Source organism: Triturus cristatus, chromosome 2_2 (assembly GCF_964204655.1).
Source record: "Triturus cristatus chromosome 2_2, aTriCri1.1, whole genome shotgun sequence".
NCBI lineage: Eukaryota > Metazoa > Chordata > Amphibia > Caudata > Salamandridae > Triturus > Triturus cristatus.
The window spans coordinates 840685550-840703533 of NC_140582.1; the positions used below are offsets into that span (position 1 = coordinate 840685550).

Consider the following 17984-nt stretch of genomic DNA (forward strand, 5'->3'; position numbering starts at 1 on the left):
TGTGTACCCTTCCATATCATAAACACATCGTCTATGAACCGCACCCACTTCAGGATATGATCTTTAAAGGGGGACAGGACATCAAAGATGTGTGACATTTCAAATTGATTCATAACCAAATTAGCAATTTCAGGGGCGAAACAACACCCCATCCCTACGCCTTTAATCTGCAAAAATAAATCTGTTTTGAACGTGAAAAAATTATTTTTTAAACAAATCTGGGCTAGAGCAACTAAAAATTCAGTGGGCACCTGATGCGGTCGGGGCCGTTGATTAAGTACCACCCGCATGACTATCAAAGCTTCGTCTTGTGGTATGTTAGTATATAAACTCTCAATGTCGAAGGAGACCAGCAGCTGCTGGGTTCCATCGAACATTGAGAGTTCAATTTTGGAAATGAAGTCCATGGTATCTCTGATGTATGCTTGTGTAAGAGGAACAAATGGCTTCAGAAATACATCTATGTATTTTGCCAGTGGCCAGAAAGCGACAGCAAGCCAGGTAGTGCTCATTTTCTAATTAATATCACAATCACCATGATAGCAATTACAAAATGTGTATCTTGATAATACAAGAAACATGGTGGGTGAACCTCAAAGCCCAGCTGTCATTAGCAAGGCAAACAAGTGTAGTGGTTTCTTGTGAGTGTCCTAAGAGCTGCTTGTCTGGTTTAGATTAGAACGTTCGGCTGGTTTTGCAGAATTCACGTATGTTTATGAGCCTCTTTTGTGCATTATGTGCCAAGATGATTAAGGAAAATGGAACTTTGTGCTCGGACTGAAATTCCACGTGGTTGGTCATTCCCACCGCTGGCTCAGGATGGTCAGGGTGGTGGGTGTGGGTATAATGACCTCTGGTCTTTGTAGGTAGAGCTGGACCACAGTTTGCTTCTGTCCAGAAGGGTTGTAGGGGCACTGTCAGATGAGGGGAAGTAACACTTACCAATACAGTCATCACTGTATGGATTACCACTGGTGCCGGAGCATACAGCATAGCACAATGTTACCATTGAGAAGGCATCTCTGATAACTACTATGACATGTTGCAGGCCATTTACCCAATTTGGGGTGTAGGTTAAAAGGCCTGTATACCACAACAATAAATAAGATACCACAAACCGTTAGTCATCTCATTATCTTGGCATAGCTAATGCTTTTATTCATAATGAAAGAATTGCCATTAAATGTGGACTACTAAATGCCAACAGAGTCATACTTGGGGAGCAACTTATAAAGCATGTAGAGCACCTGTCAGGGAATATGTGATATGCCTTTTCAGTACAGGATAATAATATCCTGGGTCTGGCAGAGTGGTGAAATAAGAAGCAGGATTGCCCATGTTGTCAATTGGAAATGTTATTGTTAAGTTGGTTAAAATAGCATTCATCATTATATGAGTATAGCTTGCACAGTCCATTACAGTGCATAACTTTTTAGCTAGATCTCCTTGGTGCTGGAACCACTACTTTCAAAGGTACGCCTGGAAAGCCCTCATGCTATCGTGGATGAGTAACCAAGAGAACACAGGAGCAAACACACCGAGCAGTTGCAGAACTGTCAGGATCGGAATCAGAGCCCATAGTTGAAACATTAGAATCATATTCCAAATGTCCTGAATCCTCTGTGGAGAAGGAAACACTTAGATAAAGGTGGTATCCAGTATTGCCCCATGAACAGAAGGCGATGGGAGGGCTCCAGGTCAGTCTGGGGTATATTGATTGAAAATCCAAGTTGAACAACAGCGACATCTTTTGCAGGTGGCATTACTCCACCTGTTGCAAACTGGCTTTTAGCAGCCAGCCATTGAGGTACAGAAATCCTGCAATTCCAGACCTCCTAAAATGAGCTGCCACCACCCCCATCACCTTGCTGAAGATTTGCGGTGCTGATGAAATGTCAAATGGAAGGACTGCAAACTGGTAGTTATTGGAACCCACCACAAATTGCAGATACTTCCTGTGTGACTGGGATATGAAAGTAGGCATCCTGCAAGTCTAGAGACACCATCCAGTATGTAGCACCAGAAGAATCTGAGCTAGACACTGCATCTCGAATTTCTACTTCCATAAGAAGAAATTTGAGTCTGAGGTGTAGAATTGGATGATGACCTCCGTTCTTCTTGAGGATCAGGGTGCACAGAGAGTAGAACCCATGCCCTTTTGCCTGTTCTCGCAGCAGCTCCATTGCTACGTTGTGCAGCAGGGCTGTCACCTCCTGCTGCAGTATTCTATTCTTATATGTTCTTTGCATTGAAGGGACTGCCGGGAGGAGAGATGGGGGGAGGGTTTGCTTCTAAATGGATAAGCTATACCCCTTTTAAAATATTTGTAAACCTCATTGGTCTAAAGTAATGGCTCTCTAGGACAGCAGACAAGATGTTGCCAATACCCCAGCCGGCTATACATTTGTCTGCACAGCCAAACTTCGATGGCTTTCCTGGTAATGCTGGGGATGAGGAGGAGGAGCAGGAGGAGGACTGAAGCTGTTTTGCGCTGCCTCTGTGCTGGTGCGTAAGGGGACTAGGCAGATAGTGCTGGGAGGTTGATGAAAATTAACGCTGCCTGTAGAAACAGCCTCTAGCAAGAGGTCTTGGTCTACAAAAAGTGCCTCTAGAGGAGTCTTAGGTGACCTAAGGAAGTGGCCATCATTTGTTTGCAGTGGCTGTAGCTCATCCTTCCTATCTCTAATGTTGTGCCGCTCCTCGTATAAATGAATGTCTGTTAGAGTATTTTGGACGTCTCCAAAAATAGTCTGAGGGATGGAAATGGGCATGCCATGCCTCCTTAGGGAGACTGATGAGCAAATTGAATGAGCGATGGTGTAAAGTGGGGTTTGAGGTGGTCAGGTAGGCTGGGAATTACCATAGCTTCTATATCACAAAGGATATACTTGTAGTGGCCAATAATGCATGCTGTGTTAAAGGATTACAGTCCTAAACTCCCTGAGTATAACAACATTCTTGCCAACACTCTCTAGGTTTTTGGACTCCGTGACCTGGGGGTTAAGAGGAAAAGGCAAAAGGGTTTAGTTTATTAGTGGATGAGGCTTGAATATCAAAGTGTTTAGGAAAAAGATTAAGGGAAAGAAAAGCTAAATCATTAGGCCCAGACCTACATCTGCAAGCGATAGAACAGCTAACTGCCGGAGTAGTCGCTGGAGTGACCAGCATTCCTTAAGTTTCTTTAAAGCTTTGGTAAGTGGAAGAAGGTGCTCATTAGATAGAGTGGACATTTATAGAATGTCTGTCAGGATGTTTGGACAATGCTCTTCTGAGGGAAGTGGGAGTGCTAAGGTGTCTGAAGCCTTTCTTAACACCAAATGAAAGAAGCCATTTCTGGTGGAGCTGGACAGGGGGCTGGATCAATATCAATTTAAGGGTTAGTATTCAATCCACTAGTTTCCTGAACAGATGTGTAGAAAAGAAGATCATAAAAGGGCTCTATCTGTGCCTGGGCCTGATCTTGATCTAAGTCTGGGACACATAATTAGTAAATATGGTTCCAATACACATTCTGAGAGGCATCCTCTCTGTATTGATCCTCTTCAAGGCCTTCATCTATAAAGATTCCATTTAAAGGAGTCATAAATTACCATTCCTTACATGAAATGCAATAAAAATGGATCTGTTACTGGTCTCAATGTGCAAATCTATTGGTATTTTACGAACCGACCTATGTATTAACAGGTTGGTTCTCAAAATACCAATTCGTAGTGAGTCACAATTCGACCTACCTTATTAATATGCATGAGGTTACCGACAACACCACATGTGTGAGGGCCAGCCTAACTATCTGATAATTATTAAAAACAAAAACAAAGATTTTATCTCACTAGATTGCATTTAGACATACTCCATGTACAGTTTGCCTTCCCAAAAAGTAGGGCATGATCTAAAAACCGCCCAAACTGTCCATGTCGACAGAGCACAATGCACTTTATTTTATTCTGTAGTTTTTATAAAGATCTTAGGAAACGATTTTTAGCCCCCCTTTTTAAAAGAGGTAAGTGATATCTGCCTGTCTGTTATAATCTACAGCACAATAGCCATAGGAAGAAGGAAATTTTGACACACCTAGAGGCTTTAACCTATGAGTATCCAGAACAACCGAATATCTCTTAGATATTCACCCAGTAATATGACCCCAATGACTCTTTGCTCGGAAACCATGAAGGGCTTGAGTTATATGAATAGCATTGGTTATTAAAATGCTTACTGAAGTCTTATTTCCCGGTTAACATAAATAGGATTTATGATGCTATCAAAGGGAATGTTCTTTTAAGTGCATGTTAAATGAACTGTATATAACATATCTTGTGATTATGATGTTATGTTATGTTATGTTATACAGGTTTTTTGTATAGCGTGCGGCTACTCGAAAGAGTGTCCCGACGCTTTGAATTGCATACTAATCTCAAAACACAACAGGAAAAATGAACAAAAACAGAAAAAGAGGAAACCGGATAGGACCTGAAACTAAGAAGTGAAAAGCCAAGTTTTAAGCCCCTTCCTAAAGGCCAACAGGTTAGGGGAGCTGTGCAGGGACACAGGCAATTTGTTCCACAGCTGAGGCGCTAATAATTTAAAGGAGCGGCCACCGATGCGAGCTCTCTTCACGTGGGGCACCGCAGCAAGAAACAAGGCTTCAGACCTAAGCGATCTGGCAGGACGGTAAAAGGACAGCCTTTTCTGAAGATATTTTGCTCCAGATGTGTGCAAGGCTTTGTGTGCCAGGGTGAGAGTTTTAAAAACTATCCGCTTCCGGACAGGAAGCCAGTGCAGAGCCTCCAAAAGGCCCGAGGCTCTGGCACGGCGAGATAGTCCAAAAATAGCACGTGCTGCCGAATTCTGAACAACCTGTAATCGTTGAAGCAGGTATTCTGGCAGGCCGAGATAGAGGACGTTGGAATAGTCTATTCTCGAGCCTATCATCGCCTGCACCGTGATCTTCCTGTGTTCCTCCGATAACAAGGGAAGGAACTTGCGAAGCATCCGGAGTAAGCCAAAGCAGGTGCCTGTGAGACCGATTACCTGCGAGCGTAGTGTGAGGCCATTGTCGATCTTAATCCCAAGGTTTTTAGCTACCTGGGACGAACTTGCTGGTGGAGACATGTTCTCCGGCCACCACACTTTCCATTCCGGGTCCGAGCTGCACCCAAAAAAGAGGACCTCGGATTTATCCGAGTTGCACTTGAGGCTGTTATGATGGAACCACTGAAACACAGCCTAAAGGCAACCCTGGATCCTACCTCCATCGAAGTCCGCACCCCTCTCACAGGTGAAGAGGAGCTGGGTGTCATCGGCGTAAGAAACGATCTGGGCCCCGAAAGACTCCGCCAGGGCCGCCAGAGGGGTCATGAAGATATTAAATAGAGTTGGGCTCAGGACAGAGCCCTGAGGAACTCCTACACCCAATGGCGACATCTCGGCGGAGCAAGCAGAAGCCCAGACCGATTGTCGACGGCCTGCCAGGAAAGATCGAAACCACTGGAGCACCGTCCCTCGAAGACCAATCTCTGAGAGTCTAGCGAGCAGACCCTCATGAGGGACGGTGTCAAAGGCCGCCGACAGGTCTAACATCACCAACATCGCTCTCCCACCCGAATCCAGCACCTCCTTTATCGCCTCCGAGACTTCCAGGATGTTGCTGACCACTTGGCACACATAGTTCACCGAGCGACATTACCTAGCAACTCTAATTGACTTTCCTCCGACTTACCATTCACTTAGCAGCATGTAAACACTTCCCTATTTTGTGTGTTACCACAGGTACGTTCCTCTTATAGATAGGCCTGTTCCATCACAGCACCGAAGATTGCATTTTATAGTTGCTTATATTTTCGACACCAAAGTGGCAGTTTATGTATGTTCTTGTGCTGTCTTGTTTCCTTCCACAGGTATTTTTCGCTGCAGTGTCCGCAACATCGCAGACACTGGGTCTACACACCTTAGCGAGTGTGTAGGTAAACAACCTTTTCACTTATCACGTGGCACCTTTCACTTTGCCACTCACTTACTTCACTGGTCCTGACGAAAGCTCCATATTTCCCCATGAGAGCTGAAACATGTAGCCCTACAACACCGACAACTAGTAGATAATTATTTCTTCCGTAGTTGCATCACATATCCTGTTTTTATTCATATCCTGAGCCGCCAGCAATAAATTCCCTACGGCAAGGATTCTCAGAGATATTTTTAGCATTCACATCATCACACTCTTGCACCACACCAGCTCCGCTGTAGTCAGGCGTTGTAGCACAACCGGGGGGCATTCGGCCACCCGGTTGGGACCCCGATGATGAAGCATGACACCAACCAGGTTGGTGTGTGAGGGGTCTTTTAACTAACCTTGTGGGTTCCCATACACTATCTCACAGAGTTCGTACCACACATAGTTGGGTTTGTCCACCATTGATAAATCTGACATATTTATAGGGGATACGGACGCACCACTCTTTTCCCTAGCTCTCTTATTGTTCTTTACGATGTTTTATTGACAACATATTTTTAATATCGAAGGGCACTATAGGGAACTTAAGGTCTTTTCATCCGGCTTTGACTATGAATGATTAAGTCTAAATCACAAAAACGAGAGAATTAATTGTTTGTACTGTGCTGTCAGTTATATAGAAAAAAAACAGCCAGCTTACTTCATGCCACTTCCTTACACACGAAACATCAGATCAGAAATATCCCATATGGGGAATTATTAAATGCTAAGCAATTATTCAGTAATGAGGAAGACTTTTTAGAGGAAGCTAAACCTATTAATGAACTATTTAGAAGTAGAGGAAACTCTAAATCAGTGATTACAAAAGCTATGGATAGAACTAATTCTGTGAGTAGAAAGCGGTTACTAATAGACACATAAAACAAAATAAACTAGGGAAGCGAAAGTTCAAGTGGTGACTAAATATACGAGTGATAATAGAGTGATTTATGAGGTTTTACAGAAACATTGGCACTTACTTAATAGAAATACACACCTTAAAATGTATATTACTGAGAAACCACTGATAGTTCATAAAAGAAGTCGTACTATCAAATATTATTTGACTCCCAGTGATACTGTGACTTATGAATATTAAGACACTGCCAAGCACTAACTTTCCCAAGAATCAGGCTTCTATAAATGTTGACGATGTACTTGATGTGTCTATACATACACCAGAGTACTACATTTGAAGATTGTATCAATAATAAGGTCTATGACATCAGAGTGTTTTTCTAACTGCAATGCTACTTTTTGCATATACACCATTACTCTACGTAGGCTCAACGATTAGAAAGCTTAAAATAAGATGGCAAGAACGTTTAAGAGCCATTTTTGGAAAGAGCATAAAGAGACAAAGATATCACAGATTAAATTCACAGGGATTGCTACAGTATGACCTCATCGAAGAGAGAAAGTTCGAGTTCAGAGACAGCTCTAATTAAAATCCCAATGGATTATATAAACTATAAACAGTACCGAAAGGTATTAATCCCACTTGATGGGGGTTGTGGACCTGAAGGACACTGAAAACCAACAGTACATGTCTAGTGAAACTTCACATCCAAGGTGCCTTTTAAAATGTAAATTCAGATAAATATATATAATAATAGCAATGTTGTATTGGTGCAAATTAATTTATTAAGTGTAAATAAGTCATGCATGCTGAAGCCATGCAGTAATCCCAGTTCAAAGAGGTTTTTTATGTTGTATAGTGATGTGAATTACTAATTTGTACTTATATTTAATGTTTTTTGTGTGTTTATTATTTAGAAACATAATTGAGCTATACTAATTTGACCCTGATGAAACAGTAGTTCTCGCTAAACACGTTTGTCAGTCTCACAACTGGTCATGCAACCTTCTCACACGACCTTTTCACACTTTGGGGCCCATTATGATCACGGGTGGATCGCCACCGCCGGCCCGCCAGTGGTCACCGCTAGCCCGGCGGTGGCGATCCGCCCACCAAATGACCCATCTTCACCCCCGCCATATTCGTATGGCAAGGAGCACCGCGGCGGACGGAAAGACCGTCTGCCGCTTTTCCGCCGGTCGGATTGCCGGCCGGGCGGAAAAGGTATATGTAATGGTGGCGGTGCCTGCAAGGCACCGCCATTCATATTAGGATGCATGCCTTTCCACGGCGGAGACTCCACCATGGAAAGGCATACGGGAAATCACCTTGGGGGCCCATTGCGGGGCCACGGGGGGTGTGTGTGGCTCCCCCATCATTGCCATACACAAGGTGGCAGGCACCGCGCGGTGCCTGTCACGTGTGCATGGCAATGCACAACATGGGCATGAACATTGCGGTGGGTGCTGCTTAGAGCACCACCCGCCGCAATGTTAATGTCGAGGATGCGCCCGTCAGTGTGGCGGGCGCATTCTAATTTGCCTGGCGGGACCGCCGCAACTTCAGTGGTCAGTCCCGTGCTCCGTTGCGGTGGCGGGCGGACTTTCGTAATAGGCCCCTTTGTTTCCATCTCATTTCACACTGCTAACCCTGAATATAAATATGAATTCCCTTTCCCATAGTACTTTTCCCACCACTCATTTACTAAACCAATCTCCACCTCAAACAAGATCTTTACTCTTCTCATCAATCCAGACCCATACTAGTCATGGTAACCAAATGAAGGATGATCATTTAATTCCCCCCCCCTCCCCCCCCCCCTTGAGCCTATAGACCAGCAATCGTTCCTCTTTAAGATATAGTCCCTGGTCCAAACTAGACTACCTAACTAAGAAATGCTGCTGGTGCTCCTGGATCTGTCCGCGGCATTTGACACAGTCGATCATGCCACGTTGATTAAGAGATTATGAGACATGGGCTTTGGGGGGAAGGTGCTGGCCTGGCTGAAATCATATCTGAGCGGTCGCACTCAGAGAGTCACCCTACAGCCATTTGAATCAAAGCCTAAACACCTTTGGTGGGGTGTTCCTCAGGGCTCAGCGCTGAGCCCTCTGCTTTTTAATCTGTACCTGGCTCTGCTTTTTTTGCCAACTGGGGGGTGAAGTCGATCTCTTACGCTGACTATACCCAGTTGGTTTTCCCTTTTCAAGAGCAGACGGCAGATGCCTTTAAGAACTTTAAAGGTTGTCTGAGAGAGATAGCATTATGGATGAATAAAAGCAAGCTAAAACTCAATGCGGGAAAAACAGAGGTGCTGCTTTGGGGAAATGGCCCAGCACCAGCACCAGATTTATGGTGGCCATCAGAAATGGACTCACCCCCTACTCCCGCCACTAATATTAATAATTTTGGCGTGAAGTGGGAAGCTGACCTTTATTTCTCGGCTAAAATTCAGCAGGTCTCTGCTACTTGGTTTAGCAAATTGAGAAACCTCCGGCATTTTTTTTATTTCCGCAAATCCGTAGTCCATGCCACAGTGACATCTAGGCTGGACTACGCGAATGGTCTATATCTTGGCCTTACTAAATATTCGATTAAACGCCTTCAGATGGTGCAGAATGCAGCTGCGAGACCAATCAGACGCATACCTTTTCTGCATCATGTCTCTCCGCATTTACTCAAACTTCACTGGCTCCCAGTAGCCAAAAGAATCAAATTCAAGGCCATGACTCTGGCATACTGGGTACTAAAGGGAAAATGCCCCGGATACCTTAAACATAGGCTATGTTGGTATAAGCAAAATCAGTCTCTGAGGTCAAACTCACAAAATCTGCTTTGTACCCCCGCTTTGCGAAAGCCCGTCTGGGTGGTAGAGCGTTCTCAGTGAGGACGGCCAAACTGTGGAACGCCCTGCCTGCTATCCTCAGCCAAGCTGATTCAGAGACCTGTTTCAGAAAAGTGCTGAAGACATGGCTCGTTAGGCCTGACTAAGCTTGGGAGCAGTGCTTGGACCTCTATGCACGTAATGCCTGCTGTTAGAGCGTCGGGACACCTCTGATTGAGGTAGCTGTTTGCACTGTATAAGTTTCAGTATTATTATTATTATTATTAAGAAATCAAAGCAGCGCCAATCGAACTGAAACTCAAAAACCTCAGAATTGTACATTTTAAAAATTTGCTTTCCTTTACGACTCCTATGCTCCATTTGGGCAACCCTCTCAATCATCCCATGCCATCACTCCCTAGAAGCAATAAAGAATACAGGCAGAGAAGATCTTACTGCAATCTTGCAGAAGAAGACATCACCTCAATTTTGGGAGACTACAACCCCATCAACCACGTCTATCTTTAGCCACTATCAGAATCTGCACTAGAGTAGGAAACACGAATCAATGGCACTCTATTTATGATAAAAACAAACCCACAGTAATTTCATCATGATTCCACTCTCCCCACCCGAACCTTACACCTACAAAAATCAACCTCAAATACATCCTACTGAAAAGCAAATCTGCTGCAAAACCCAGGGGAGTTGCCATGAGTATTACAAACTCAAAATCATCCTCCTGTCTTGCACACCTGTTGCCCTCTATGGTAATCAAACAATTCAGTGAGGCCCCCTCACCTTACTGGACTCAGCTAATGAAAGCCTCCTTGGACCAGGGAAGTGTTCTGGATCGCTTGTCAGCCAGAGGCGTAGCTTCAGAGAGGGTGTTTGTTAGGGTGTTACACCCGACTAATATAGCTATTTGTGAAAAATAGTTGGGTATAGTTGCTTTCAGTTGGGTATGGTGTGGTGTCTTGTTGGATTTTACCAGGAATGTTTACACACACAGACCAAAAACACACACACACACTCTCCCTCTCTGTTTGGAAATAAAATTAAAAAATGTTGGTTATTTCACAATATAATGTGTTTTCACTCACTTAGTATCCCTACCAATCCACATTACTCTCCCTTTCTAGTGCCCGTTAACATCCCATGTGTCCCCTGCTTGTCATATAATGTATGTTAACATTATGGGATGTATTTACAAAGATTTTGGGTCGTATTTGAATCACAAAAGTGATGCAAATCAATTACATTGTTTTTCTCCCAATTCACTTTTCAGCGCAAAACTTTTTTTGGGCTGGAAATTCACTTGAAAATAATGCCAAAAAGTGCATAGCGCTGCTTTGCATTACTTAGCATCATTGGGCGTTCCATGGGTGATGCATGGGCATTCCCATGTGACCACCAAAGTTTTTTGACGCAAAATCCTATTTACTAAAAAAAGTAGACAGAGTTATGTGTCACAAAATAACAGCCATTTCGAACATGGCACTATTAAGGAGAAATGCTTTTATTTTTCCTTTCTTTTCCGACTTTGCATGATTGCTGCATTGTAGAGCGCACATACACAGTGGGAAAATGTTAGACCTGTCAGCCCTTTTGGCTGTTCCCTCCTCTTTTTATTTTTTTTCCCTTTTCCTTCTCATTTTTTTCTGTCCACTAACTATATTTTTGGTGTTGATGTAGAGGCTCTGGGCACCCTCATCTTACTATCTGAGGGAGAGGCGCAAGGTGCTCCACTGAAGAAACAGGAAGAGGGAGGTTAGTCTCACAAAATGGTGGTTTCAACTGTCACCTCAGCACCTGGGCCATAGACTGCCATGAGAGGTTCCGGAACCTTCTGGGCCACTCTGGCCAGTCAGGCCCCAGGTGATAAATAGAGGTGAGGGCGGGGCGGCCATTTTAGGAGGTAGTTGAGCTGTGAGGTAGTCAGGAGTAAGGCACCTGAGTGGGGAGGTGGCTGCACTAGATAGGGAATGGACAGGTCTTAGGGTCTGCACGACTTCCCTCATCAGTTGACACCACCCTCAACCTCCTGACCGGTCCCTGAACGCAGCCAATGACTTTTAAGGACATCGTTACCATGGGGGCTCCCATGTAGTCAGTATCCCTGAAGGAGGATTAGGGGAAGAATCGCCGTCTGGGACTACCTTTCCCTCATCCCTGTGGGGCCTGGGATGTTTAATCAGGCTGGCCCTAGCGATTGTTCATAGTCCCTGACTAAAGGGGAGATGTCCGTGGCCAGTAAATAAGAGATCTTCTCACCCGCTTCAGGTGAGCCAGCTCCCTCAATTTCTGCCCCTCCCCTGCCTGAGCCTTACCTGGAACGTTCACCGCCGTAGTGCCGGGTCCGTGGAATTGCCTGTGGCCCCAGGGTGAGGCCTGGGACCGCCGAGAGGTCTGAGGAGGTGTCGGGACCCCTTGGGGCGCGCTGGCCGGCATCGTGTCAGTCGGCTGAGGAGACTTGCATCCAGGAAGCGTGGGGCGGATCCGGCGTTGAAGCCGCCGCCTAGAGTCACGTGAGTGGGGCAGACACCGAAGCGCCGCCCCGCTGTTGTCAGTCGAGAGAGGAGGCCGCGCCCCCGCAAGCCGCGCTGCTACCGGCGGCTGCGGGAGCGCTGAACTGAGGGCAGAGGTGAATTGGGAAAGCACCTGGGCCGTGGAGACCGCTAGAGAGTGAGTCTAGCGCGCTGTTGTCAGCGGAGGAGCGAGGCTTCCACCAGCGAAGGAGACCCACCAGCAGGGTGGTCCTTGGGGGAGGTGGTCGGTGGGTGTGCCCGGATATCGCCCCCTTGAGGAGATCTCTGTTGTCAGCGTGGTGAGCCCGGTTGTCCCGTAAGGAGTGGGAACTCAACACCAGGCTTCGCCGAACTTCCAGAGAGGAGGACACCGAGGTGAAACAGTAAGCTGGGCCTGTTAAGAAGGGGGGGGGGGGAGAGCACAGGATGCTACGGACTTACAGCCAGAGAATGTCCGGGTAAAGCCGAGTGCCGGTCTCAGGGGAAGCCAGGTTTTAAGATAACAATACCGGCCTGAAGCTGTAAACACTCAGGAGACTGTAGTATACCCATTGAGACTGTCAAGAATAGCGCTAGAGTTAACAGATTAAATCCCAGGAATAGAGGAAGTTTCATGTAGGATGCTTATATGTAATAGTTGTCTTCCAGTGAAAGAGTGATTTCCATGTATACTGCCTAGATGTAACCGCCTGATTCACAGCAGCAGAGTACATTTCAAAGATAGCACCTAAATGTAAAATATTGATAATATGCGACAGTATAAGAGTCAGAAAGAATAGCCGTTAGAGAAACCAACTGCCAGAAGAACACTGTGTAGACCAAATGATTTTCTAAATTGTGTAATATGCCAATGTTGTTAGGAGCGCTCCCTGTGGGGATTTAACCTAGCGCTCCTGAGTCAAGGCAGGATGGGAATCTCTGTGGGCGTTTAAGTAGCTGCTGTACAAAAAGTCAAGAAGGGAATAGTACTGTCAATTTAAATGCATTGTAATGTTTACCCTGTTATGTGAATCTGAGTAACCACGGTTAAGAAGGAAAGATAAAGACTTCAGGTAAACTTTATAATTTTCCGGTGTAGTGTCATTTTTAAGTGGTGTGGCGTTACGGTGTGAGTTGGGTGTGATGCAAACACAATGTGCCATAGTGGGATGAAAGCTTTTTGACCTGAGCCAAGCTACCTCAAGGATGTTCTTTTACGACTTTGCATGATTGCTGCATTGTAGAGCACACATACACAGTGGGAAAAGTTTTAAAGTTAGTCTCAGCATTGTATTTTGTACTGGAAGGGCATCCTTCCAGTACAAAACCTATGCTAGACTCACGCAGCCATGCTTGCACTATGGTGCAAAGGTGTGTGAGTGGCACACGGCTACCTGATTGTGCGCCGGCGCTAGGGTGAGTGGACGAGAGGGCCATATCTCTGTAACTATGGAGCTCTCCTGCTCTCTCCTCACGCAGTGCAGCATTTTTGGCTGCTGTGTGGCGTGAAAATGTGGTAAATAGACCCCTGTGTGCCAGTGTGATTGTTCAGAAATCTGAAGCTCACCCCCCCCCCCCCCCCCCCCCCCCCCCCAATCTTACTGACCAAGCTATGCCCCTACTGTCAACTGGTCAAGTCACACCGCTACCAAAAAACATGAGCCGATCCTGAGGACCTGAACTACTCTTGCATTCCTAGCAAAAAATCATTGAAACTGCATCAAACCTCAATCAAAGCAAAACATTGAGGAGCACAACCTGCTAGATAACTTTAAGTTATCTAGCAGGTTGTGGACTGGATTTAGCACAGAAATAGTAATTCTCCAGATCATGGACAATGTTTGCACCTCCTGGCGAGGGAGACTTCTACCTGCTCATATTCCTGAAGTAATCCTTGGCTTTCGATACAGTTAACCACACACTCTTCCTAAATACTCTTGAGGAGAGAATGAGGATAAGTTAAACAGTACCTAACAGATTCTCAACCTACTTAGCATCCAACATTAAAATGGCCAATTGGAGAGGTAGCTAGCAGATCCGGCCACTTTTGCCCAGCGAAATCCTTGAAGTCAGTTCTCTTACCTATTCTCTGCAGTCTGTACATGCAACCTCTAACCGCCGTACCAAAGCAAGCAAGCATTTCATGTCATCTTTTTGCAGATGAAACACAGCTTTATCTCAAAGTTGCATCTCTAGAGGCTATCCCTCAACTTAATCAAATCCTCACAGACATCCAAGCATGGCTGTCTCTTAACCACCCACACCTAAATACTCTCAGAACGGAATTCCCCCTACTCTCTCCCCTCAATGCTCAACACTGGTGCAACAATGGCTAGACTTGTTAAATGTGCTAAACTGTGTCTCCAAAATTGATAAATGCTCCAAATCTTTCAGGATTACTCTTGCTCAATCTTCAAACACCCATAACAAATATAATGAAGAGTACCCAAATGCAATGTAGACTTCTGAAAAACATTAAACCTTTCATTTCAGACTTTAAACAGGCAGTGCAAGCACTCATCCAAGCTGGGCTGGATTATCATAATACCCTTCTCAGGGAAATTCCCGAGATGCACCTGGTCCCCATAAGAGCTGTTCTGAACTTTGCTGCAAGTCTTTTTACTGGCGCAAGATGATCTGATCAAATTTCCCCAAATCTCATTGTCCATAACTGGCCCCCTATTGTAGCCAAAAGTGTCTTCAAATGTACTTGGGGTACCAATGAAGCTCTCTATATGGGCACATCGAAATACCTGGCACAAAAGCTCACAACATCTGGTGAATGCCGCACCATGCAGAGTGCAAACATTCTTCTTCTAGAGTGGCCTAAATTCAGGGAACAATAACTTAATCTCTCACTCCTTCTTGGGATATACACGGAAAATATGGCAGAAACCCATGCTTTGAGTCTTTCAAAGAAAACTAAAATCGCTCATGATCCAGAGATACCTTTTGAATTAAGCTGAATCTTCCCCGTGTCCCAAGGAAGTCTGTTGTTTATGACCTTGCCCCACTATTGTGCACTTTTATAATTGATGTATATAGCATTCCACGCGTTGAGACAGTTCCCACTTTACATTTTCCTGTAGCACTCTGTGTCTGATGCATTAGTTGTGACCTGATTATGATATGTAGCTTTTTGATTTCGCTATAAAAGCACTCTGACACCCTCAATTCTAGATTGCACTATAGAAAATTGCATAAATAAAATAAATACATGATTGCTGCCTTCTGGCGATCACTCCATAAAGACATTGCACAAAAAGACACCATTTTGTCAGCCCCCCTTTTTCTTGTCTGGTTTTGCTTGCTTTACAACTCGGCCATTTTTCAAGTGATTGATTGATGTTTTCTGATTAACACTGATGTGCTAGTGCTCACCATATAAGACCTCAGAACCTTTGTATGCTTCCTCTATGTATATTTTCTTATCAGGCTTCTTTTGAGTTATTACTGTGTGTCTGGTCTTCTCTGTAAAAGCTGAGCAATTTAGATTACCCACAATACTCCGACCCATACCTGCTCACGTCCTTCACCCACTCGACTATCATCGCTTGGAAAAATTCTGCCTCTACATCAATTCTAAAAGGTAAATGGTATGTAGAGAATAAAGAAGTTATTTAGATATAATGTTACATCCCAGAGCTGTGTTGCTTGTGTGGATATTCGTATCTGCCTGCTTCATGATGGCCTTGTGGGAATCTATCTAATATCTGTTGGGGGCATAAAAACATTTCTGAAGAAACAGGTCCCATGGATCCGTGGAGATGACATAGAACAACCAAGCCAGAGGCCACTTCAGATTTGGAATTTTCCTACTTAACTGGATCCACACAGAGAAGAATTATTCTAAATGGTCATGACCAGCATAGGCAAAGAACCTGGGCGTTCATTTGTCTATGCAATTTCGCAATAAACGTAAATACTTCATATAAATATCTTCATTATAAGCAACACCTGCTACCGTAAATGTGAATGTGAATCTCACCCACACACTTTTATTAATAAAAACACATTTCTGGGGAACCACTAAATATTTAGTACCGTCATTATCTAGTAAATACATTTTATATTACATTTTTTTACATTTGTACATTATTCATTAAAAAAAATATATAAAAGTTAGGTGCAGTGGATCCAAATTGTTATGATGTTAGTGTGGCCCCACACCAACAATAAATAAAAGCTAGGAGAAAATATCTTGCGTTTGAACATTGGAACTCTGATTGCATGTTTACACCTTCTTTCATTGAATTAATGAACACTGTGCATGATCCCAAGTTGAAAATCATTTTAAAAATGAAAGCGTGTTTTTTTAAGCATTACTTTGTTAGTTGTCTTAATTTGGGTGTGCACAGGTTCCGTTACCAATCTTCATGTTTTTTTGTCATGGGTCAGATCACGTATGTGGCTTCAAGATTGTTACATGAAATTCTTGAATTGCAGATCATCCAGTTTATAAGATGTTGAGCCCTACAGCAGGAAGTAAGTATCTATTTGATTTGTAAGCACCATCCATCCCTGTGATCTGGATCCTTCCTCTAGTTCTCTGTTTCAGCTCTGACAAAATTCTGGGCAGTTCTTTCCAGATCCCATAGAGTCTGTGTGGAGAGGATAGGAGAAGTACTGTGGAGATACCAGAAAGGTGGCAGGCTGGGCTGTCAAGTGGATGGTGTGGGTGGATGTGTAAGGTGGGGGCGATGATTGTACCAGGCAGCCAGGCTCTGTTCTGGCGAAGGAGAACCTGCGAATAGAGCCCCCTGTGGAACTGGAGCTGGTGGCGGTGCTGGACTGTCTCGAAGGAGTCCTGATGCTGCTGGATGTCAGGATCATTGGGAGTGTCTCCGTCTGGTAGCTGCGCAGGGAGAAGCGGATTGGCTGCTGTGACGTTTGCTTCGGCCTCAGGCACGTGCAACAGTAAACTGCCACCAGTGAGCCAACGATGATAAAGGCAATAAAAATGGAACCCACAATAAGGAAAGGCACGTAGGCAGGCTCTGCATAGAAAAAAAGAGTTTTTATTAAAAATAGATAAATGCAGCTGTGGCCAAATAAATCATACCATCAATGTGTACATTCAAACAATATCAGTCATTTTTTTAATATAATATATTGTTCAAATAGTCAGTTGTATACTTTGAGTCTGAGCTAATTTATTGTTTGATTAATTTCAATAATTACAATCGTTTGGAACATAATAAATAGGCCATACCATAAAAAAGACCATAAGCTAAAGTGTAGTACAGCATTATTATGAACATCAGTTCAGTATATAAAAAAAGAATTAAAAGACAGAACACAGTCATTCTTATCCAGTAGTTCACACCAGATGAAAGGATATGGTAAATGGGAATATCTGGAAAGTGCAGTTTGCCTATTGCTGAGCAGGTAGATTACCTTATCAACAGGATTAATAGGGAAACAACCTTTACATCGCGGTGATTACATCGCAATGAAATTACAACGCGGTCGTTACAACGACCGCGTTGTTACCACGCAATGCCATTACTACGCAAGTCATTACATCGACTTGCAGTAGATGTCGCGCTAACATTTTTGGAATAGTATAGTTTACTATACCAACACCTTCCCCACTTTTGCGTAGGCTGGAGTTGGAATAGTAAATTATACATTTCTAATGTCAGCACGCCATCTACTGCAAGTCGATGTAATGACTTGCGTAGTGATGGCATTGCATGGTAACAACGCGGTCATTGTAACGACCGTGTTGTAATGCCACGCGATGCAATGAATCGCAAAGTAACGAGTCACATTCGATTAATACAGATGGCAATCTAAAAACCGCTA

General features: G+C 44.2%; 1 protein-coding gene across 1 annotated transcript in view; it reads right to left on the bottom strand.

Moving 5' to 3' along the window:
• Positions 1-16138: 16138 nt before the first annotated feature.
• SHISA3 (shisa family member 3) overlaps positions 16139-17984 on the bottom strand; it is a 69981-nt gene continuing 68135 nt past the window's right edge. The window contains exon 2 of the mRNA XM_085643315.1: positions 16139-17173. Within this exon, the coding sequence (XP_085499441.1) occupies positions 16731-17173 (443 nt within the window). The 3' untranslated portion in view covers positions 16139-16730. The remainder of the gene's footprint in view (positions 17174-17984) is intronic.